General features: G+C 35.7%; 1 protein-coding gene across 20 annotated transcripts in view; it reads right to left on the bottom strand.

Annotated features, from left to right (window-relative positions):
* Positions 1-25,347, bottom strand: part of LOC135213132 (zinc finger protein OZF-like) — an 81,402-nt gene that overhangs the window by 15,642 nt on the left and 40,413 nt on the right. For 5 of the 20 annotated variants that reach the window (XM_064247049.1, XM_064247047.1, XM_064247050.1 and 2 more), the window contains one exon: positions 16,916-20,380. In XM_064247049.1, coding sequence (XP_064103119.1) covers positions 18,348-20,243 — 1,896 coding nt within the window. In that variant the 5' untranslated portion in view covers positions 20,244-20,380 and the 3' untranslated portion in view covers positions 16,916-18,347. Of the gene's footprint in view, positions 1-9; positions 2,467-2,778; positions 2,921-3,100; positions 3,234-6,108; positions 6,197-6,492; positions 6,594-9,376; positions 11,182-13,738; positions 13,829-14,156; positions 14,222-16,915; positions 20,381-25,347 lie in introns of those variants that run through there. The other 15 variants (XM_064247054.1, XM_064247053.1, XM_064247066.1 and 12 more) reach the window with 12 other exon arrangements.

Here is a 25,347-nt window from a genome sequence, read left to right as displayed (position 1 = left end):
TAAAAGATAATTAGATCAGTGTTATATTAAGGATACATATAATTCTAATTTTTGCATTTAAATGTGCAGGTACTTTCTAAAAGGCAATTTAAGTACGTATCAGGCTTTTGCTTTTCAACCCCGGGATTGCCAAAGTAAAATAAAGGTAAATAAGATTAAGATTATCTGTTTTAATAAAAAAAAAAATTCTTCTTGACGAATAAGTAAATAAAGGGGCTGGCCCTTCTCAAGGGAGCCGTCCACAGGGAGCATGGGTTGTAAAAGAAATTTTTCATAAGAAACCCAACCCAATGAGCAACTTATTTTTTATGAAATTTTTTGTGGAGTTGCTCTTTCCTACTCTTTGCCGGGACCCGCAGTAAATAAAGTACCCTGGATTGCAAGGGTTGTGTTTTAAACCTATGTGAAAACTTTCTTTGGGTCAATAAGGGCCACACACAAAATTTTGTCTAGATCTGTCAAGCAGGGGATTTCTATAGAGTGCAATTTTACATACATACAAGTTAAGTTACAATCACATTTACAGATATACTCAGAGATGGAGATACATTTTCTATTATAATTTAGGTATGGCAAAAATACAACAAAGTTAGGCAGCTAAAGTACATATATTTATACTTCATTTTCTCATGAGAAAATGAGAAAAGGTGGAATGCTGCATGGTTTGTAGATTTTCAATTAAGAGGAGGCATGGAGGCATGGAAGTACCTTAAGTTTAAACTGTGCCGGACACAGAGTGGCTACACAATTCTGGGGCTCTCTCAGTAGCTGAAAGATTCATGCAAAGGCATCCTGACCTGTGAATATTGTTAATCTCATTATTCTGAACTATGAAATTGCCTTTATTTTAAATTCTTGATTTTCTACACTTATAATGGTACAATCAAGTTGAGACAGAAGCTTATGAGACAAAAGAATGATAGCTGTAATGTCTGTAATGCAAGAACGGCTACTTGTCATTTGTATTTTCTGAGAATATGTGTCACTCACAAAAATGATATGAAATTCATACAGGATAAGCATACCAAGACCAAACCAAATAGAAAATATCAGGTTTTCTGCATCCAAATATCTTACCTCAAAAGAACCACAGTCATCAACAATTCCAATGTTGTGTGATTAAAAGTAAACAGCATTACAAAGCTGTAATCTAATAACCAAGTACGGCAGTGCCCGGTTAACGAAGGGGGTTCAATTCCCACCTGAGAGCCGATAACTGATAATCACTGTTAACCAGAACATCACAATAATTATGGCAACAAAATGTTTAACACACTGTAAGCGACGATTGGTACTGATAAACAGCTTACTGACAATGATAAACTCCTTACTAAAGCTGAAAATTGCTACCGACACCGATAAACTGCCTAGCAACACTTACTGGAGCCAAAAATTGCTTACTGGCTACAAAAATCTAGTTAACGACGTCATTAGCCGAGTGTCAAAAACCGAAACACTGTTAACTGATGCTGCAGCTAAACCGGGACTGCTTAGGAAACAGCAGGTAAAAATCATGTTGAGGAACTAGCAAATACCACTTACCCAAATACCATTTACAAATATTTTAAAGCAATGCTGTAGTGTCTTGGAAACAATTTAGGTTAAAACTTAAAATAATGACTATCAGTCTCCCCTTTCAACATTGCAGTAGTACTTAGCAGTTTAACACGAAAAATGCATCACAAATTGGTATATAATCTAGTAATAATATTTTTAAATAACACAAACTCCACAACCCTTGTTAAAACTTTAATACAGTACGTATACAGAAAAATACAAAACACAGCTTTCCAAAAACAACTTTCGTTATGGTTAAAATGCAAAGTAAATTTACTTCTGTCTACAACTGGCTTGCCTACAAAGACTTAACATATTAAAAGGGAAGGTCCATATTTTCAGGGGTCTCTTCAATTTCCTCCTTTACTTCTACGAAGTAATCATCTCTTACACTGGAATCTTCTTCCTCTTCTACAACAGTTTCAACTTTAGGCTCAACTTCTAGCCCGGATAACGGGTCCTCAGTTTCATTAGCCTCACATTCTATGCCACACTGCTCTTCTGTATTTGAGATATCCACAGTCAAACTATCATCTAATTTATCAACAACGTAAACAAGATCTGAAACATAGATAACACGTTTCTCATCTTTTTCTGGATTTAAAACGAAGTCACCCACACTTGGTACAGACTTCATTTCCTCCTTATTATGATCACCAGAATGAAGAGATTTTTTGGAGTTCTGACGTAAAGCTGCTCTGGATGCAGCTGCTCTTATCCTCATAACTTCAAGTCTGGCCTTCCTCTGTTCCAGTGATTCTGCTGCTCTGGATGCAGCAACTCTTTTCCTTTGGTACTCTTGTCTGGCCTTCCTCTGATCTGATGTTTCCGCTGCCCTGGATGCTGCCGTCCTTTTGGCTGATGAAGTCTTTCGCCCAAGGGAAAGCGGTTTTTTTGGTGGCATATTTTCTAAAAGATAATTGGGACGTTGTTATTTTAAGGTTTTATAAATAATTGTAATTCTTGTATTTAAATGTGCAGATATGTTCTAAAAGACTAGACAATTGGATTACTGGGCATCACCATTTTGACACTGGGAATTTCTAAAGTAAAATAAAGGCTATATAAGATTATCTATTTCATCCATAAAAAATAACTCATGATGGGTAAATAAATAAAGGCGGCTGTCTATTCTCAAGGGGGGGCTGCCCAGAGGGACCCTGGGTTGTGACAAGAATTTTGCATAACAACCCCACCCCAATGAGCAATATTTTTCCTTACCCCACTTTGCTGGGACCTGCAGTAAATTAGGTAGCCCGTAGGGTGGGGGTAGTACGGGTGTGAAACCTAAGCGAAAACCTTCCTTTGGTCAAATGAGGACCACATGCAAAATTTGGCCTAGATCGGTCAGCAGTTTGGATTCCTAAAGAGCACAAGTTCACATATACATATACAAGTTTACAATACATTTTTTGATATACTCATATATGGAAACATTTGTCTATCATAATTTAGGTATAACAAAAATACAACAAAGTTAGGCAGTTGAACTATATATCTATAAATGATTTTGTAAAGAGAAAATGTGAAAGGCTGTGATTACCATGGCTTGTAGATTTCAATTCAGAGGAAGTATGAAAGCCTCTTAAATTAACTAAGCTTTGCTCAACACAGAGTGGCTGCACATTTCTGAGACTCTCTCCGTAGCTCAAGCATTCACGCAGAGGAATCCTGGCCTGTGAGTAGTATTGTTAATTTAATTATTCTGAACTTTGAAATAGTGTTAAGCTTTCATTTTCGATTCTTGTTCATCAAAAACTGCAGCAGCACAATAAAGTCAATACATAAGAGTATAGGGTATAAGAAAGATGGCTTTAATATCTGTAATGGGGGAAGGCTAGGGTATTTGGTGAGAATTTATGTCACTCATAAGTGTGATACATGAATTCATGCAGGATGTCTACCAAATTGAAACCAAATAAAGTATACTGGGTAAAAATTTCATCTTAAAAGTACAAACGTCTTCATCAACTCCAACGTTGTGTGACACAAAGGTCCTCTGTGAAATTCCACCCTTCATGTCCTTCCTCAGTTTCACCTTCCACCCGTTTCCAGCATCAAAAATATGTTTAAATTACACAAGATAAAAAGTTACAATAGAGCATTACAGTAAATGGATAACAGTGCTGTAATTTATATATATAAATCAAGTACTATAGGAAACAACAAGAAAAATTCATGTTCAGCAACATGCAGTTACCCAAATGCCACTCTCACATCCCTCTTACCTCTAGAACCCCACAACATAAGTGAGATGCAACTTGTCCACTTGAAGGAGCCGCGTAAGCAAACACAACTTGTTGAGTATCAACCACAGGTCCAAGATTCTAAAGGGCCTGTGGGCAAAGGCCCAAAGGAAGAAAGATGTAATCCGGTCCTAAGGAAACATAAGCGTCAGATCTGTTAGATAAATAGTTTATCAAACAGTCAGACTAGTGGGCTAATACACACTGAAGAGACACTGTGTAAGAGGAAGTAAAAGAACTAGTACAGTCAGTCCCCGGTTATCGGCGGGGGTTCCGTTCCCGGGGATGTGCCGATAAGTGAAAACCGTCATTAACCGAAACTCAGCGATTTATGGTGCCGATACCCGGTTATTGATGCCATAAGCACCGAAGCCCCATAAAACTGGATCACTGATAACCGAGTCCGCCAATAACCGAGGACTGCCTGTATATCTGTTAAGACAACAAACCTATGTAAGCCTCCAATGTCATTTGTTTTTAGTTCCTCTCTCCCCTTGTTAGAAAAAGGAAGGCCAAGCTTCTGACAGGATTTATTCATGTAGGAATAAAATATACTCAATCAGAAAGGCGACTCACTCAGCTATATCTAACTAGTTCCAGCACATGATGGATTAATCTTCTAACTGCCTGCAGGTAGAGAAGAAAGGAGAATGAGAATAGGGAAAGGGACAAGGTATCTCATTCATTCTCACTTTCATACCATCATCTTAGGTGAGATACAGCTGTCCCACCAAGGGGCGCTGGATGAGTTACACAACTTGTTGAGCAGCCACCACTGGACCCAAGGAAAGAGTGTTTAAGGACCTATGGGCAACATCCCACAGATAGAAGGATGTGAATGTGGTTTGATGAAACCAAGTACCAGCCTTCAAAATCCTATGAACAGACAAGTTCTTTCTGAATGCCAGGAAGTGTCAAAACCCCTAACATCATGTCCTCTTGCATGGACTGTGTCAGCATTATAGGCTGAAGAACTACAAGCATGTCTGATGACCTCACAGAGCCAAAAGGAGATGGTATTCTTGACCACTTCTTTCTTGTTCCAGCCTGTGCTAACAAAAAGTCTTTGACACCAGGGTCTGAGGTGAGTCCTTTTGAGGTAGCTACGCAGTGCTCTGACAGGAGGAGCGATAAATTCTTACATCACGTACTATGTACATTTTCAGAGTACAGGCAGCCAACACTTACTGGCAGCCTTGGTTAACGGCATTCCGGTTTTATGGCACTTGGCTAAAAATGTCGTTAACCAGATTTTCAGCAATGGTAAGTGATTTTCAGCATTGGTAAGTGGTTTACTGGCATTTGTATGCGATATATTGGCGTCAGGAAGCAGTTTATTGGTGCTGATAAGTGGTCAACGAACCAGATAAGTGGCATATTGGCACTTACAACATTGTAAATGCCATCTATTACCATAATTACCTCTGATTTTCAGTTATTGGAGTTGGCCGTGAATGGAACCCCCTCTGTTAACTGGGGGTTGCCTACACTGTTTACGCATAACAGACTAAATACTCGTATAGTATCTGGGGAGTGCTTATCCATATAAATCATAAAAGATTTGTTGCTTTTAAATTTCTTATCACATTCCTTACAGTACAATGGATTTCCTCCTAAATGGTCATACCTGTGGGACTTTAGCTGTTTTCTACATCGAAATGCTTCACCACAATGTTCACAATGGAAAGGTCTTCTCCTCTGTGGATTCACAGCGTCACTTCATACCTTCCTTGTTAGTGAATTTTTAATAGCAAACAGGGCATTCTACTTTTTTTTCTTACATGTGCCAGTTTTAAGATTTGTGCTATGTGCATCTCAAATGTTTCCATACTGATGAATACTTTGTAACAATAGCAACAAGAGCATTTTCATGGGTCTGAATATGTCGTCTAAGTTGATCATTCTTTACCAAAGTTTTACAAGAAGAAGGAGATCTGAAGGGTTTCTCTTGATCTTTAATGTGAAAAAGAATGCGTTTTCTTAAAGCCCCTTTCTGTACAAATGGTTTTTGATAATAAGAGCATGTCAATAAACCCACCCCAGTGTGAAAGCATTTGTGTTTTGAAGAGTAGTTTTATCACTAAATTTGGCAAGGCAAATGATGTATTCAAATTTAATACCAGTATGAAGCATTTAAATTCTCTTGCAATTACTTTTATGCCAAAACGTTTTTATACAAACATCGCAACTGTAAGGCCTCTCACCAGTGTGAATGGTGAAATGCTTTTGTAAATCAGGTGCTCTCCTCCGATGGTCACACACTGAAAAAAAAATTAAACATGGGCAACAAATCTGAAATACCTACATTGATTCTTCCTTTTCTGTCTTTTCCAGTTCTGATTCCTTTTCACACTAAGTTCATAAAGAGCTGCTTTCACCCTCACAGTGTCAATCTGTTGGAAAAGAATTTGCATGAGAAAAATGACTTAGATAAATACAAGGTAATAGGTATTCCCACCAGTAAATGGAATTAAGGTCTAGTGAGCTGCATACTGAATCATAAATGTAGAGAAATAATACTACAGTACTTTACAAAGACTGCCTGCGGCTATGGTAAAGATTATTAGATTGCTGGAGATATTTCATAACAAGGTTCACCACATTCTAGGTGTTGCTTTATACTAGAAATGACAATTCCTTGACAGTTATTATCTAACAATTATGAAATGATGATAAATGTAACTCTCACTTCAACGAGATCAGATGCACTCACGTGACAGTCTTCAGCTGTGAAAACATGTAACTGTCTTCAGCGCCTCAAAAACTGCAGCTTTCATCCATTGCAGTAATCTGAAATGAAAAAAGAAAAAGAAGTAAAATGCTGGACTGCGACACTTAAAACACATAAATTGTAAATGTTGTCACAAACTGAAAGGAACTCTCATATACGATATTATAGCAAGCACTATCTCAAGCTGTTGTAAATAGTACATACAGTCAACTACTGCTATTTGGGGTGTTGCAATTCACGGATTTCTCAATGGAACATATACACATTATTCAGGGAAAATTCACCCATTCCTGGTATTTTTTACCGAGATATATTCACTAATTCCTGTATTTTCATACCATTCTTATAATTAAAGGCAGGTTTTGTGATAAAACTATTAAATTACTTTGGTATAAGCATTAATAAAGTTTTATTTTTTGTGTTTGAACTAACAAAATAGGCAGTTCTAAGTATTTTTAGAGGGGTTTTAGCTATTTGCAAGCGGTTGTGGTACTCATCCCCCATGAAAACTGGTGGCTAACTGTACTGTCTATACAGTAGTATACATATAGCCAGTCCCCATATGCGGTCTCGGTTAATGGCAATTCGGTTTTGTGGCGCTTGTTTGACGCCATAAAATCAAGAGATTGATGGCGCCATAAGGGGAGTTTTGGTAATCGGCGCAGTAAGTGCCGATAATAGAGTTATGGCGCCATAACGTATCTAACAGAGGCGCCATTAACCACTTACCAGCGCCATTAAGCGAAACATGGCCCCATAAATTGCCGAGTTTTGATTAATAGCAGCTTTCGCTTATCAGCACCCCGACGAGAACGGAACCCCCGTTAGTTAATAACTGTGGACTGCCTGTAATGTGAAAGGTGGATGATATCTTAATGAGTATCTGGAAGATGAATGTAAATAAAAATCACGTTTTCCAAATGGGAGATGGTTCACGGATGACTTCTGGGACAGGTGAGAAGAACGACAAACCTTTACTTGGGGCCTAGATAACATATGATTTAGCATATGCTGGAAAAAAAAGGAGAAAAAAAAAAAGGAATGTGTAAAGACCTGACACAGATGGGCGCTGGTGGAAACTTCACGAGACCAAAGATTTCTACAACTGAGGAAACTCATTAGAAATCTAATAAGTAAAGAAACACTATAGGCAAGAATGACACTGATGAATGAATGATTAGGAGAGAAAAAAAGGATATAAGGGGACACATCTATGTTTAAAGATCACCTGCAGTGCCTTCTAATTCAGGAATTCATGGGGCCAAGGTGTGCCAACAAATGGCATTGGCAAGCTCAACTGAATTTAGTTAGCCCTCTATTGAAAATGGTAGCAACACAAACACAGTCATACAATTTTCAGACTGCTTTTTTACTTAGGCTGATATCTGGGTACAAACATATTTCTTATATGTACTGTATTTCATATAATTTTTCAAAACACTCTACTCTACTGTCATATTTTTCCTTCTTCGTCAAATAAATCTGATTATCAAATACGTAACTTGGTACTCTCGATTTGTTACTACGTGTAGTACATACATTATGATACATCTTATTGGTTTACAGACTTAAGGGTGTTTGGCATTTAATTAAGTAAAAACAAACAAAACGTCGGTTCAATATTTATTTCAGTGCATCTCCAGCTGTAGGTTGGATTAGGTTAGGGAAGATAAGGCTCAGATGCATTGGTTGAAGGCCACTGGTTCAGGTAGGACCTAATATCCTAGGTTAGGTAAAGACGCCCATAATTAATTGGCTTTGTGACACCTTTCTTTCTTTCTTATACTGTGATGTGTTTTATGATTCATAATGATTTTAGACAAGAAAAGAGTATTATTCCAACCTATCACTCCAATGTTGTGTACATTAGTCTAAGCTAGACCCATCCTGTTTAGTGGAAATAACTTGGTTTAAAACACAACTCAAGTAGTCAGATAAACAGGTAATATCTCACAGTGTTTAAGTCGTTTGCGAGAAATTACAGTGTCACAGTCTAACCACGGAAACTAGTCCAGTTCTTCAGGCCTTTAGCAACAAGTTTTGCAAACAAATTTCTTTAATAGAGCCATTTGCATACAAGAATTATGGCATAATAATGTTTTACAGTATAATTCAGCGAGTTTCATAATTCAGATGGTCTGAAGGATAATGAAATGTAACCTTATGATGGTCTCAGTTCTAAAATTTATACAAATTAGAGTCATAATTACATTACTTTGCAAGCATACAAACATCATTTGCAAGAGGGTGACGTTCAAACCTTTTTGTACATGTGTATAGAAAAGGTTTGAGTTACCATGCTTGTGTGGTAAACAGTACTTTTTAAACATTCATGATATACATAAATTGAAAACATATGACTATAATGCTTATTAACCTCCAATCAAAGACAACATATTCATTCATTCCATATATTTCAGGAAATAAGAGAGGTTTACAAGATTAGGTTATATAAGTAAACAGACATGATGACGAGGTGGATACAAAATTTAAAAGTACTGTAGTACTGTACTGTATTTACTTCAGCTTACTACATTTAAGGGCCTGTGGTGCAAAGGGTCTCTGTGAAATTCCACCCCTCAAGTCTTTCCTATGCTTCAACTTTCACACAACTCCAGCATCAAAAATGTGCTCAAATCACAGAGGAGGAAAAGTTTCAGTACAAGGCATTACATTACAGAATATGGATTAAAATGCTGCAATCTATACATAATAATATTTTATATCATATATATATATATATATATATATCTATATATATATATATAGTATATATATATAGATATATCTATATATATATATATATATATATATAACTTATTATATATACTAATCAAGCATGGGAAATGGAAAGAAAGAGTCATGTTGAGGGGTAGGCTGTACTTGCAAATCTTTTTGAGTGATACTGGTAGTGTCTTCTAAAGTTTGGGGAAAAAGCTATCTTATATAACAATTGGCCTTCTGCTTTTTATACCATAGGTACTTAACTTAGTAGCCTAACAGGAAAAATGCATGAAGAACTAATATAAAACTTTGTAGTAATATTCTAAACTGTTATAAACACTCTTAATACACTACAACCCTTGTAGAAAATATATAAATATGAAAAAATAAGCGAGTTTTCCAATAAAATAGCAATGTGGTTGAAATAAAAATCAAATTGACTTCTGCCAAGAAATGACCATCCTGTGATGAAAGACTTAGTATTATTTCAGCTGTAACTAGAGAACTGTCTGAATTGACATCCAAAGAAGAATTATTTGAAAAGTTAAAAAATTATACAAAAAGATCTTAATATTTAAAAAAAAATTATGATTCCCATTCTTAGCTTCCCATTTCTACCAGAAATGAAGAAGCCTGGTTCCTACTGGAGCACAGATGACTGAATCCTCACTTGCTAGAGGAGGGTCTGGTGTAGGTTTTCTGATATGAGATAGTACATGGTCAGGATTGACACCTGACTCTGCCACCTTGAAAAGGCTGCCACTGTAAAGGAGAACCTCCCTGGGACTAAAAGACTGCAGGAGTACGAAACTTGCATCATTATTATATATATACTAATTTGATCAATCAGGATCTTAACCAAAGCCCAAAGTTGGGTTATGGTATCCAACTAAGAAACTATACTTCTTTTCTACCCTGGCTTCGAGGCTGGTAATGACATTGGGAAGTTAGGGAGCCAGGTAAAGGAGTGGATGGAAGAGAAAAGGGACTTGGGACGAGGGAAAAAGCAGTTAACGGAGTTGAAAGCGCAGATGCTTCGGGAGAATGAGATACCCTAACCTCGGCTTTAGCAGCCTTCTTTCTCTCTGTCTCTTTGCAGTCTCGCTGAATGAGAGTTTAAAGTTTTCCACTTCCCCTGATCCCAGTCTCTACATTCATTGCAATTAAGGTCAGGAGAACAAATTTGTCCACGGCAAGAACTACAAACTGTATAAGTGTCATATTTGGCTGTTGTCAACCTAGCCTTGCAGCCCTTGCTGCAATACCTAAAATACTATGTGAACTAGAGTCTGATGTAGTCACAATTCAGAAAAAGTCAAAACCAGCCAAGCTAATATGATCTGCACTACCAAAATGAAAAAAAGAGTACTTCACTGAAGGTTGGGAAATATCTCCAACCAACTGGTGGAACCAAACCAAAACAAAAGCTATCCAACAACTGATGTTCAGTCGCTGAGCGGCAGGAAAGACCTGAGCTCCTATGCTGTGTTGTACCTATTCTTCCTGAAAAGTGGGTGGGGTCAGTTACCTACACCAAAACAATGGAACAGTACTGCGAATTCTTAAAAAAACTTAAGCTGTCGTAAAGTGCGAACTACTAATAGCAATGTAATTACTTGGTAAGTTACTGACATATAAACCTATGATAATTCTCTTTATTCTCTATCTTTCCCTATTCTTATTCCTTTTCACAATTAGTTTATAAAGTGCTGCTGTCACCCTCACTGTATCAGTCTGTTGAGAGAGAATTTCCATGATTGATTTTGTCATGGGAAAATGAGAAAGGCTGGGACCGGTATGGTTTGTAGACTCCAATTCAGAGGAGGTATGAAGGCCTCAACGTAAAAACTGTGCTGGACACAGTGGCCACAAAATTCTGGGGCTCTCACTGTAGCTGAAAGATTCATGCAGAAGCATCCTGGCCTGTAAATATTGTTAATTTCATTATTCTGAATTTTGAAATGTTGTTCAGTTTCCATTTTTGATTCTTGTCTTTCAAAAACTGTGGCAGTACAATAAAGTCAATACTTTATTGGGACATAAGAACGATGGCTTTAACATCTATATGCAAGGAGGGCTAAGGTATTTAGTGAGAATTTATGTTATTCATAAGTGTGATACATGACATTTATGCAGGATAAGTCTACCAAGTTGAACCAAATGAAGAATATTGGGTAAAGACTTTAAACTCAAAAGAACAAAAATCATCATCAACTCCAACATTTTGTGACACAAAAGGGCCTCTGAAATTTCACCCTTCATGTCTTTCCTCAGTTTCATATTCCACCCATTTCCTGCATCAAAAATATGTACAAATCACATATGATAGAAAGTTAGGCAGTACACGGACTACAATGCTGTAATCCATATAAACTAAGTATAAGAAACAGCAGGAAGACCCAAATACCTCTTACAAATCTCTTTGAACAATACTGATGGTGTCTTTAAATTAAGATATATGACAATTGGTCTTCCCTTTCGACACTACAGGTACTTATACTTGGCAGTTTAACATAAAAAATGCTTCAAGAACTGTTAAAAAATTAAATACAGGCAGTCCCCGCCTTACGATGGGTTCGACTTATGACATTCCGAGGTTACAGCGCTTTTCAATTATATTTATCAGAAATTATTTCCAGGTTTACTGCGCATGTTCCAGGGTTACGATGCTTACAACGCTGATTTGGCAGAAGAAATATGACTCCAAAAATGCAAAATAATCAATATTTGACGAGTTTTTTTTATGAAAAAAGGCAATAAGAATGCAGTTTACATAGTTTTTAATGCACCCATAGCATTAAGAGTAAGGTTTTCTTAAGATTTTTGGCGATGTTCCGGCTTACGACGATTTTCGGCTTACAACGCGTCTCAAGAATAGAACCCCCATCGTAACCCGGGGACAGCCTATAATAATATCTTTAAAAATCATAAGCACTCTACCACACAGCAGCAACCCTTGTTAATACCCCAATATACAGAAAAATACAAAACAGGTTTCCAAAAATAATTATCAGTATGGTTAAAATATGAAGCCTATGAAGACAGACTTGACACATCACAAGGGAGGATCCATATTTTCTGTGGCTTCTTCAATTTCCTCCTTTACTTGTATAATGTAACCTTCATCTATTACACTAGAATCATTTTCCTCTTTTACAACAGCCTCAACTTTAGGCTCAACTTTAGGCTCGACATCTAACCTTGACAATGGGTCCTCAATTTCATTAGCCTCACATTCTGAAACATACTGCTCCTCCATATCCAAGATATCCTCATTCAAACTATCACCTCCCAATTCATCATGAACATATACAACATCCGAAACATGGCTAAAACCCTCCTCATCTCTTTCTGGATTTACAATGAATTCATTCACACTTGCTACAGAATTTGTTTCCTTATTTGTACAATCTCCCTCTCTTGTTGGTTTAATATACCTATGAACACAAATTTCATGACATATACAGGATTTTATATTTGAAAAAGAAGCTTTGCAGACACTGCATTCAAATACTTCCTCTGAGTCATGAGGATCTAATTCAAATTCAATATGGGAGTGCTTAGTTCTCACATGACGTACTATAGTAGGTTTCTCGAAGGACTGCTTATCACAAAATGCACACTTGAATACCTCTTTATTTGGGGAGTGCTTCTTCATATGAATCCTAAAATACTTACTGTCTTTAAACTTCTTATCACATTCCTTACAGTACAATGGATTTCCTCCTGAATGGACATTCTTATGTGACTCTAGCTGTCCTCTACATCGAAATGCTTTATCACAATTTTCACAATGGAAAGGTTTTTCTCCAGTATGAATCCACATGTGGCGCTTCAAACCTTCCTTGCTAGCGAGTTTTTTATGGCAAACAGGGCATTCAATTTTTTTTGCAACACATTCTACTTTTTTTCTAACAAGTGGCCCCTTTAAGTGCTGTGCTCTGTGTGTCTGAAATGTCTTCATCCCCACGAATATCTTATAACAAAAGTCACAAGTGAAAGCATTATCATGGATTTGAATATGTCGCCTTAGTTGACCATTCTTTGCAAAAGTTTTATCACAAGATGGACATTTGAAGGGTTTCTCGTGAGTGTGAGACAGGACGTGCTTTCTCAATGCCCCTTTCTGTACGAACTTCTTTTGACAATAAGAACACGTAAGTAAACCTACCCCAGTGTGAAAACGCTTGTGTTTTTGAAGAGTAGTTTTATCACTGAATTTAGCAAGACAAATGGTACATTCAAATTTAATACCAGTATGAAGTATTTCATGTCTTTTGCAATTACTTATCTGGCGGAAAGTTTTTCCGCAAACACTGCAACTGTAAGGCCTCTCACCAGTGTGAATGGTGAGGTGCTTTCGTAAGTCAGCCGCTCTCCCCCAATAATCACACTCCGGACATTTTTGAGTCTTTCTCTTCTTCTTATCATCCATACTTTACAAAAAATTAAACATGGACAACAAATCTGAAATACCTACATTAATTCTCTTTCTTTTCTGTCTTTTCCAGTTCTGATTCCTCTTCACACTAAGTTCATAAAGAGCTGCTCTCACCCTCACTGTGTCAATCTGTTGGGGAAAAAATTTTTATGAGAAAAATTACTTAGATAATTAAAAGGTAATAGGTATTCCCACCAGTAAATGGAATTTAGGTCTAGTGAGCTGTACAATGAATCATAATTGTAGAGAAACGATTCTACAGTAGTACTTTAAAAAGATTGCCTACAGCCAAGGAAAAGATTATTAGACTGCTGGAGATTTCAAAACAAAGCCAAGCACATTCTAGGTGTTGCTTTATATACTAGAAACAACAATTCCTTGATAGTAATAGTAAACACTCATTAACTGGCCATGACGTCAAGTACTATCACCATCATGAAACTGATGACAAACTCACCCGATGGTCGTCAGTTGCAAAAACTTGGAACTGTAGTGAACTGCAGTTTTGTCTGTTGTGGTAATCTGAAATGAAAAAAGAACAAGAAGTAAAATGCTGGACTACAATGCTTAACACACTGAAATTGGAAACGTTGTCACAAACTAAAAGGAAATCTCATTTAGAATATTATGGCAAGCCCCATGTCAAGCTATTGTAAATACTATAGTACTGTCTCTGAAAGAAAAAGCAGTCTCCAGCTGTTATACAGTAACACGAGAGTTACTAAATATCTTAATGAGTAACTGGAAAAGATGATCCAGTAGATGACTTCTGAAACTGGGAAGAAAGATTAATCTTTGGTCAAAGCCTTGATAACAGATGATTGGGCTTCTACTGAAAAAGGGAGGGAAAAAAAGAAAGCATGGATGAAGACCTGAAACAGATGGAAACTAGCAGAAACTTCACAAGATAAAAGACTTTTAGGATGGGGGAAGCTCATTAGCAATCTAGTTCTGTAACAGAATGTTGTAAGCAAGAATGATACTGATGACTAAATGATGATTATGATGAGGATGAGGTATGGAGAGAAAGGAGATTGAAAGGAAGGTTAAATTCACATTCCATGTTCAGTTATATTGCAAAGTGATTCAGGAATTCATGGGCTAAGTTCTCTGGACAAATAATATTGCTAAACACAACTGACTTTAGTCAGCTCTCCAATGACAAATGGCAAAAACACAAAGCCCTACAATTTTCAAACTGCTTATTTTACTTATGCAGATATTTCAGTACACACATACGTATTTCTTATTGGTAGTATCCGATTTACGATGGGTCCAGCTTATGACATTCTGAGGTTATGACATTTTTCAAATATATTCATCAGAAATATTTCTTGGTTTACAATGCTGATCTGATGAAAGAAACATGGCTTCAAAAGAGCAGAATAATAAAAATTTGGAGGTTTTTTATGAAAAACTCAATAAAAATGCAGTTTACATAGTTTTCAATACATACACCCAAAGTATGAAAAGTAAGGTTTTTTTATGATTTTTTATGACTTTCGATGTTGTTTTGGTTTATGACATGGTGCAAGAACGGAAGCCCAGTTGTAAACCAGGGACACCTTTACTGTACTGTATTTCATATTTTTCAAAACTGTGGCAGTCCCCAACATAGTCGCATTGCCATTCCTGAGGCATGATGGAAGTCGGAACATTTTATTAAAAAAAAAAGAAAATGAGAAAAAAGTGGTGAATACACAAACGCCTTAGTGAGGTCTTTGTTTGGTATTGCTACATGGTATGAGTGACCCGAGTAGGTCAGTGTACGGTCAACTACAAGCTCATAAACTAGTTCCAGTCTTTCATCAATGACAGTGCTATAAGACTGAAATGATGTAATTCAGAACATCCACCTTAACCCGGAACCAATTTTTTAATGACTGTATTTGAAAAGCACCGTAAGATTGAATGACATAAACTGGGAACTGCCTGTATTGTATCTTCCCTTCTCAGTCAAATGAAACTGATCATCAAGTACAGACACTACCCTACTTACCAAGATTCACCTTACATACATCAGACACAAACAAACAGGATCACACATTAAAATTGTGTTCAGATTGCTCCCCTTTGCTACCCGTAAGTTCATATTTTGTTTAGTGCATCTATTCTGTACATACAGTAATGTACAGTGTACTATTGTGTTCTAGGATGAAAAAACATACATTACTGCCTGTACTGACTTTATATCACACTGTGCTAAACTAGGCATGAAGAGTACAGTACCCAACTTACAAATAATTCAAATACAAAAACCCATATGGAACGTGACTAGTTCGTAACTATACTCTGTTTTTTTCCATCTGTCCACCTGCCTGTGGTGTTTGCGTATGGTAACACTGTGTCCCGGGCTTTGGATAGTTACATTCAACTTACATTCAACAATAATAACAATATCCTATTTCGAATATTAACGGTGTAATTCACATACAGTAAATTATTAAAACACTTTTCAGTTGCAAATGTACACCCAGATATTCTTTAGATTACCTAAAACTTACACATAGCGTAAGTATCTAAAGCCCGGGACGCAGTGTTACCATACGCAAACACCACAGGCAGGTGGACAGATGGAAAAAAAACAGAGTATAGGGTGGTGTCTCTATCTCTGTAATCTCAGTTTGTTACTACTATATACATTATGGTACATCTTATAGGTTTACTTATAACTCTTTTTGACTGGCATTCACAAAAGTAACAACAAATGAAACCACCAGATTCAATGTATTTATATCAGTGTACACCTAGCTGTAGGTTAAAGATAAGGATAGGATGCACTGGTAGAAGGCCACTGGTCAGGTAGGATCTAGTGCCTTAGGTTAGGTTATGATAGCACCTTCTAAAATAGCCTTGCGACAGCTTTGTTTCCCATATTATAGCATGTTTTATGACTGATACAACTTCTCACTTCAATGTTGTACACATTAGTCTAAGCTAGACCCATCCAGTTTTGTGCAAATAATTTGTCTTAATTTGTTAGATAAACAGCTAATCTCTCAGAGTATTATTGTTTTTTGTCAGAAATTAGTGCTAGTCTTACCACAGAAACTAGCTTAATTTTTCAGGCCTTTAGCACTAAGTTTTACAACCAATTTCTTTATATGAGTCACATTGCATGGAAGAATTATGGCATAATAATTTACTTAGTCTAATTCAGTGAGTTTCATAATTCAGATGATCTGAAGGATAATGAAATGTAACCTTGTTATGGTCTCAGTTCTAAAATTTATATAAATTAAGGTCATAATTACATTTTTTTTGCAAGCATACAAACATCATTTGTAAGAGGGAGAAGTTCAAACCTTTTTGTACATGTGTACACAAAAAGTTTCAGTTACTACCATGCTTGTGTGGAAAACAGTATTTTACTGTACTTCTAAACATTCATGATATAAATAAATTGATAACATAAGACAGTAAACCCCCCGTATTTGCAGGGGATGCATCTCAGACCACTCTGTGAATAGCTAAAATCTGTGAATACATACTTAGGACCCCTCTAAAAATACTTATAGCTGCCTATTCTAATGGTTCAAACACAAGAAAAACCATCTAAAAATGCTTATAGCTGAATATTATACTACTTTTATCACAAAAAGTGCATTAAGTCATGAAAATTATATGAAAATATAGTAATTTGTGAATATTTCTCAGTGAAAAATACTGCTAACAGGTGAATTTCAAGCAAATAATGGGTAGATACGGTCCAAAGAGATATCTGCAAATAAGTAAGTCCGTGAATCTCAAGAACGCAAATACAGGGGGGTTGACTGTTGTACTATAATCCTTATTAACCTCCAATCCGAGGGAATTTCATAAATTCATTCATTCCATATAATCCATAAAATAAAGAGATTTACATGATTAGGTTATGTACGTAATGTACGTAAACAGACATGATTCTAAAGTTGATAAATATAATATAAAAGTCCTGTGACACAAGTCTTTCCAGTGCTCCATCTTTCACTAAACTCCAGCATAAAAATTATGATCAAATCACAGAGGAATGTGGATTAAAATGCTGTAATCTATATAGTACTAATCAAGTATATGGGAAATGAAAAGAAAAATTCATGTTGAGAGGTAGGCTATACTTGCTAATCTTTTTGAGCAATACCAGTGGTGTTCAAGTTTGAGGAAAAAATCTAAAGAATAACAATTGGCCTTCTCCTTTTTATAACATAAGTACTTAGTAATTTAACATGAAAAATGCATGCAGAACTAATAATAAACTGCGAAGTAATATCTTAAAGTGTTATAAACACTAATACACTACAACCCTTGTAAAAAAATTAATATGTGTAAATATCAGACAGCTTTCCATACTGATTTTTCAATATGGTAGAAATAAAAATGAAATTTACTTCTACCTAGAATTGATTGGCCTTGTGGACACTCAGTATCAGTTCAGCTGTAACTGGAGAACTGCCTGAAGTGACGTCAAAAGAATTATTATTTGTAAAGCTTAAAAATTACAGAAAAGAACTTTAAATCATTCAAAATAATAATTCCCATTCTAAGAAAACCACCAGTGATATATTTTTCATGTCACTAGCCTGAGAAAATCTATTCAATCTTAAATTAAAGTAACAGAAAAAGTATTTTGGTATTATCAAAGTCCAAAAGATACACAGGCATTAGCATATCACAGGGGAGGGTCCATATTTCCAGTAACTTCTTCAGTTTCCTCCTTTATTTGTATGAAGTAACCTTCATCTCTTACGTTGCAATCCTCTTCCTCTTTTACAGTTGTCTCAATTTTAGGCTTAACATCTAACTTGGACAATGGGTCCTCAGTTTCATTAACCTCACATTCTGGAGCATACTGATCCTCTGTATCTGAGAAATCGTCACTTATGCTATCATCTCCTAATTTATCATCAACGTATACAATATCTGAAACATGGCTAACACCTTCCTCATCTATTTCTGGATTTAAAATTAACTCACTCGCACCTGCTACAGATTTTGTTTCCTCCTTATTAAGATCTCCCTCACTGACACAAACATTCTCTCTTGATGGTTCAATATAACTATGCACACAAATTTCATGACACACACACGACTTCCTATTCGAAAAGGATGCCCTGCAGACACTGCATTCAAATATTTCCTCAGAGTCAAGAGAATCTGACTCAAATTCAATATGGGAATGTTTAACTCTTACATGATGTACCACATTCCTTTTCCGGGAGGACTGCTTATCACAATATGGACACTTATATATGTCTTTATCTGGTGAGTGCTGTTTGATGTGGATCTTATAGTTTTTCCTGCGTTTAAACTGCTTCCCACATTCCTCACAAGCAAATGGTTTTCCTTCCAAGTGCGTGTAACTATGGGCATCAAGTTCTTTTTTGTACCTAAACACTTTGCTGCAATTCTCACACTGGTAACGTTTTTCCTTGTGGCCTTTCGAGTCATATTCATTAGGAACAAGGTTAAAGCTGTTCTCCTCTTTTTCAGGATCTGCAACAGATTCACTCATTTCTGTCATATCCTTTATTTCACTATTATTGCAATCTGCAGCATTAGCACCATTTTCTCTTGATGGTTCAATAAAACTATGAACACAAATTTCATGGCATATGCAGGACTTTTCACTGGGGAAAAATTCTTTGCAAACTCTACACTGGAATGCTTCCTCTGAGTCATCATGACCTATTTCAGATTCTGAGAAAGCGTGTCTAGTTCTAACATGGCGGATAATGTTGTTCCTCTTAAGATACTCCTTATCACAAAACAAACACTTGAATATTTCTTTGTTTGGTGAGTGCTGCTTCATATGCATCAAAAAAGATTTCCTGAGTTTAAACTCCTTATTGCAATCCTTACAAGAAAATGAACTTCCTCCTGAATGGACATGCATATGAGAATCTAGCTGGTTTCTAAATCGAAATGATTCATCACAATTTTCACACTGGTAAGGTTTTTCTCCTGTATGAATTCGCATGTGGCACCGCAAACCATCCTTGCCAACAATTATTTTTTGGCAAACAGGGCATTCTACTTTTTCTCTAGTGAACTCCCCTTTGAGGTGCCTTGCTCTGTGCTTCTGCAGTGAATCCCTCCTGGTGAATACTTTGTTACAAAAGCCACAAGTGAAAGCATTCTCATGGACTTTCATATGCCCTCTCAGTTTGTAGTTCTCTGCAAAAGCTTTGTCACAAGTTGGACATTTGAAAAGTTTCTCCCGAGTGTGAGTTAATATGTGAGCCCTCAAGGCTCCCTTTTGTACGAACTGCTTTTGACAATAGGAACACGTTAGCAAACCCACCCCAGTATGAATACGATTGTGTTTTTGAAGAGTGGTTTTGTCACTGAATTTAGCAAGGCAAATGGTGCATTCAAATTTGACACCAGAATGAATTAATTCATGTCTCCTGCAATTGCTTTTCAATCGGAACTTCTTTCCGCAGACACTGCAACTATAAGGCATTTCAGAGGAGTGGATGGTGATATGCTTTCGTATGTCAGATGTTCCTCCATGGTAGTCACACTCTGGACATTTATATATCTTCCTCTTCCTCTTAGCATCCATGCTTTAAAAATATTAAGCTTCCAAGAAGACAAATCAGAAATATCTATGTTAATTATCTTTGTTTTCTATCTTTCCCAGTTCTGATTCCTCTTCATACTAAGTTTATATAGAGCTGCTTTCACCCTCACTGTATCAATCTGTTGAGAGAGAATTTCCATGAAGATAATAACCGACATCATTATAAATATTCATAAGGGAAACATTCTTCTATCATAATTTAGGTATGACAAAAATAAAACAAAGTTGGGCAGTTGAAGTACATATTTATAATTGATTTTTTTCATGACAAAATGAGAAAGGCTGGGACTAGCATGGTTTGCAGAGGAGGTATGAAAGCTTCAGCTAAAACTATGCTGAACACAAAGCGGCTGCAAAATTCTGGGCTATTTCTGGAGCTGAAAGATTCATGTAGAGCCATCCTGGCCTATGAATATTATTAATTTCATTATTCTGAACTTTGAAATTGTGTTCATTTTCATTTTTTATTCTTGTTTATCAAAAACTGCAGCAGTACAATAAAGTCAATACTACAAAAGAGTATGGGATATAAGAATGATGGATTCAACACTAGGATGGCTGGTACCTTTGATATATGTATACAGAATGGCTGAGGTGTCGTTTTCAACACCTTATCCTTTTTCTCTATATTTTGAATTATTGACAATACATGCTTAGTGCATTAGCACTATAAACTTTAATGAAAAAAATTAATGATACATTCATTTGAACATCCTTTGGAATCAGTTTATAACCTACTCCTTTCTACAATTCTGTACAGGTTAGCAACAATATTACTTCTAATTTCACAATCTTTATAACTTACAAACAATATTCTGGTTTTGTGCTTTGCACATTTACCACATGTAGGTTTTTTTACATGCTTGGCAAACTGTGATTGTATCATTTGAACATATTTTCCCATGGCACTTGCATTTCAGCAGGGGCTGGCAAACTACACACTTATGAACATAAGCTTCCCTAAAGGTGCGCCCACACAGTCAAACAATGTCCGACGGACAAACATTGTTACCATATCGTAGGCAAAGCAGGATGACGTCATAAGCGCTGAAAAGATGGAATTAGATCTGGCAACAAAAAGAGGTACCAGAAGAGGTTGTATACCACTGCTTTTACTCTGCTCACAAGACAATGACCGGCGGAAATTGGTAACAATGTTTGTCCGTCGGACATTGTTTGACCGTGTGGACGCACCTTTAGACTCTTGAATGCTGCCTAATGAACTATTTCCTAGTTATTTTTTTCCCTTAGGCAAGCTTGTAAATAATCCATGCATTTATGACTGCCATATCAAGAATATTACAAAATAACTCTAAGGACAACTTGTAGCACAACGTGTACTGTACTTCCTAAGCATTTAGTCGATGACATCTACTCCAATTTTGTTTGCAATAAAGAAATTTATGACAGCCAAGTTTTTCTTTCCACCTTCAGAAGCAGTTGGAGAACTATGCATGGTTGACAAGAGTATGCATTCTTATTATCCTTGTATTGGTAATTCACAAACATGCATCCACTTTCATCTTTGAAATAAAATTTGGATTCATATACTTTTTCTACCCTTTTCATGTGAAGTAATTTCTTTTGACAGATGCTTGCTGTTTGCTCGCACAGTACCAATAATTGAAGTTGCTTCTTAAAGCAATTCCCTTGCTACTTGAATTGATGTAAAAAACAATTTGTCTGTTATCACATTATAATAGCCATTATTCTCATTATTCTTCACTACTTCAGTAAGGCTAAGCACAATATGTTTTGCTAAGGGAACTCCTAACCTTGACTCTTTCTCTATAGCCCCTAGGTAGGGAATTGCATTTGCAATATATTTGTGTTCTACTTCTGTAAAGACCCAAAATTTTATTCCAAACTTATCAGGTTTTTTTGTCATAAATCAATGATAGGGCACCTCAGTTTTCCTGGGTAACAACCGTTCGTCAATTGCCAAAATATGACGGTGTATAGGTACCTCTGCAGTTTTTGGCAGAGGTTGATATATATATATATATAATATAATATATATATATAATATAATTATATATATATATTATTATATATACAGTGGCCCCGTATTCGGGGGGATTGCGTCCAGACCCCCCTGCGAATAGTTAAGAATCCGCGGAATTGTTTGGAACCCCCCTCTAAAAATGCTCATAAACTGTCCGGACATGCAAACACCAAAGTATCCCGGCTTAAAAGACCATCCTTCATCAAATATACATAAAATATCCTATATGGTTCATATAATATTTGAAATATTATTAATACTATTTTAAAGTAAATCTTACATTTTATGTTTATATCATAAATACATACTATGTACGTACTGAATGACTTAGTTACGTATGTGAAAATAATTCAGTCCCCCCATAAGTATTCGGTCATGCACGTTTTCTTTCATACTGTTAACATTTTGAGACATCCATTTTCTTTTTTACAATGGAATGTGAAATCACAAAATACCAAATGTCTACTTAAAGTATTATCCTACATCAAATATACCATTGAATTGGCATTATTAATATCATTTTAAAGTAATCTTAAACATTTTACCATTAGAAATATATAAACAGCCAATAGCAGATGAGATGAGAGAGAGAGAGAGAGAGAGAGAAGGAGAGAGAGAGAGAGAGAGAGAGGGTTGTCCTTATTTAAAAGAGTGAAATGGATAGATTATTGTACTTCTTTAAAATACTATCACATGTGAATTTTGAGATTAGTTAATTTATATTATTATTATTATTATTATTATGCGAAAAAAAAATATTATACATACACACATACACACACACACACACACACACACACACACACACACATATAATATATATATATATATATATATATATATATATATATATATATATATATATATATATATATATATATATATATATACATACAATATATATATATACCCACACACAACACTATTACAATATATATAATATATTATATATATAATATATATATAATATATATATATATAATATGATTATATATATATATATATATATATATATTGTATATATAGTATATATATATTTATATATATATATATATATCATAGTAAATAATATAATATGTGTATATATTATATATTATAGGTGTATATATATCTATTATATATATTAGATATATCTATATAGATCTATATATAGATATACGAATTTACGTTAACAAACAAAATAAATGTGAACGAACGAATTCCAGTGTTTATGATAACGCTGCCGCAAAAAATGGTCAAGGAACGCCTTTACATAGAGGCATGATGGGACAGACTTTCTGACCAATAGGAGAGCAGGATCTTACGGTGGTGACTAGCATCAGGAACCAGTGGGAGAGCGGGAGAATGGTGGCGAGTCTACTCAGTTGGTGGAGCACAAGTTTTAAAATTGTTCTCGGCGGTCCGGGCGAATCTCGGACTTTACCCGTTCGCAACCTGAATTATTTTCGTATACAGAAGCAAAAAAATCTTTGTCTTTGCTTTCGTAACTTGGATTTTTCGTAAGTAGGTACTTTTGTATGTCAAGGTTCCACTGTATCTATATATATTCGTTTATGCTAACTAGAAGCAAAAAAATTTGCTCAGAATTGCGTTAAATATGGCGAAAAAACTTTTATTCGCCATCAGGTGATTTCCAAACCAAAACATTGGCCGCTCCATGGAATACTAGCTTAGATTTACCATACTATTTTATAATACAATAATATGAGAATACATACAATATTATTGGATACAGTGAAGTACTGTATAACTTTTTAAAAGATCTATGGAAAAGATGCATATTTACTTTTTCTTCTGTGCTTATCTTAATTTTCGTCACTATGCCATCTACGTAGCAGCGGCATCTCGAGCTCGTACGGTCATACCTTAATTTTTTGCTCACGTAACAAAGCAAAAAATTGACCGAGTTGCAGTTATATTTTGTACTTCTATCCTATAGAAAAACAAACAAATTGCAGTGTTGCAAAATTAAATTTATAGGCGAGTTTTGTCTTAAAATCAATTTATGCAACAATTGTAAATATAATTTGTTATAAAAAAAGTGATTCCATGATATAAATTAAAATTTTATTATTCGGGCACGACTGAACAACCTGTTGTCTTCATCATTTGAAGGGCTGTTAGAAAGACTTCAAATGGACATGTGTTCTGCCGCTGTATCATATTTATGTATAAAAATAAAAAAAAATACCCTGTACAGTGGACACCCCGTATTCGCAGACTCACACATTCGCAGATTTCTCTCAGGAACATTTCCCCGCATTATTCGCGGAAAATTCCCCTATTTGCTGTATTTTTCTATGAGAAATAAGCACAAATTCCTGTTTTTTTCATCAATTTCCTCATAAAATGCACTTTTTGTGATAAAACTATTAAAAACAACCAGGTACAAAATTTGTAGTGGTTTTTTCTTGAGTTTTAACTAACGAGATAGGAGGTTTTAAGCATTTTTATAAGGGGTTCCAACTATTCGCAGGTTTTAACTATTTAAGGGGGGGGGGGGTCTGGCACGCATCCCCCGCGAATACGGGGGGACCACTTTATTACATTTTTTCTTGAGTTTTAACTAACGAATAGGAGGTTTTAAGCATTTTTATAGGGGTTCCAACTATTCGCGGGTTCTAACTATTCACGGGGGGGTCTGGTACGCACCCCCACGAATACGGGGGACCACTGTATTACATTTTTCACACACATTTTAAACATAAATGCATGAAAACTTATAACAAAAAGCTGAAGTTTCATTAACAAAATGAACTCCCAAATTAATAAAATATAATCACTTGAAGTCTTTGTAAATGCATTTTTCTGAACAGCGGCGGACAAGAACGAACATGAAAAAACATCCTCTGATAACGTGGAGGGCAGTTACAAAAGCTGCCTTAATTTGTATCATATTTATGTACAAAAATAAAAATACCCTACACGTAATATATTTACATACATTTTTTAAACATAAAACCATGAACATATATAAAATCAACACATTGATTGCTAAATTTGCACTATTTTTAACTATATTTTTGGAAGAGCGGCAGGCAGCGGCTCACAAGAATGAACATGAAAAAACATCCTATTTGA

This window comes from Macrobrachium nipponense, chromosome 42 (genome assembly GCF_015104395.2).
Source record: "Macrobrachium nipponense isolate FS-2020 chromosome 42, ASM1510439v2, whole genome shotgun sequence".
Taxonomy (NCBI): Eukaryota; Metazoa; Arthropoda; class Malacostraca; order Decapoda; family Palaemonidae; genus Macrobrachium; species Macrobrachium nipponense.
Note: the sequence above shows the minus strand (reverse complement) of the source record. Positions and strands in the feature narration are given on the sequence as shown.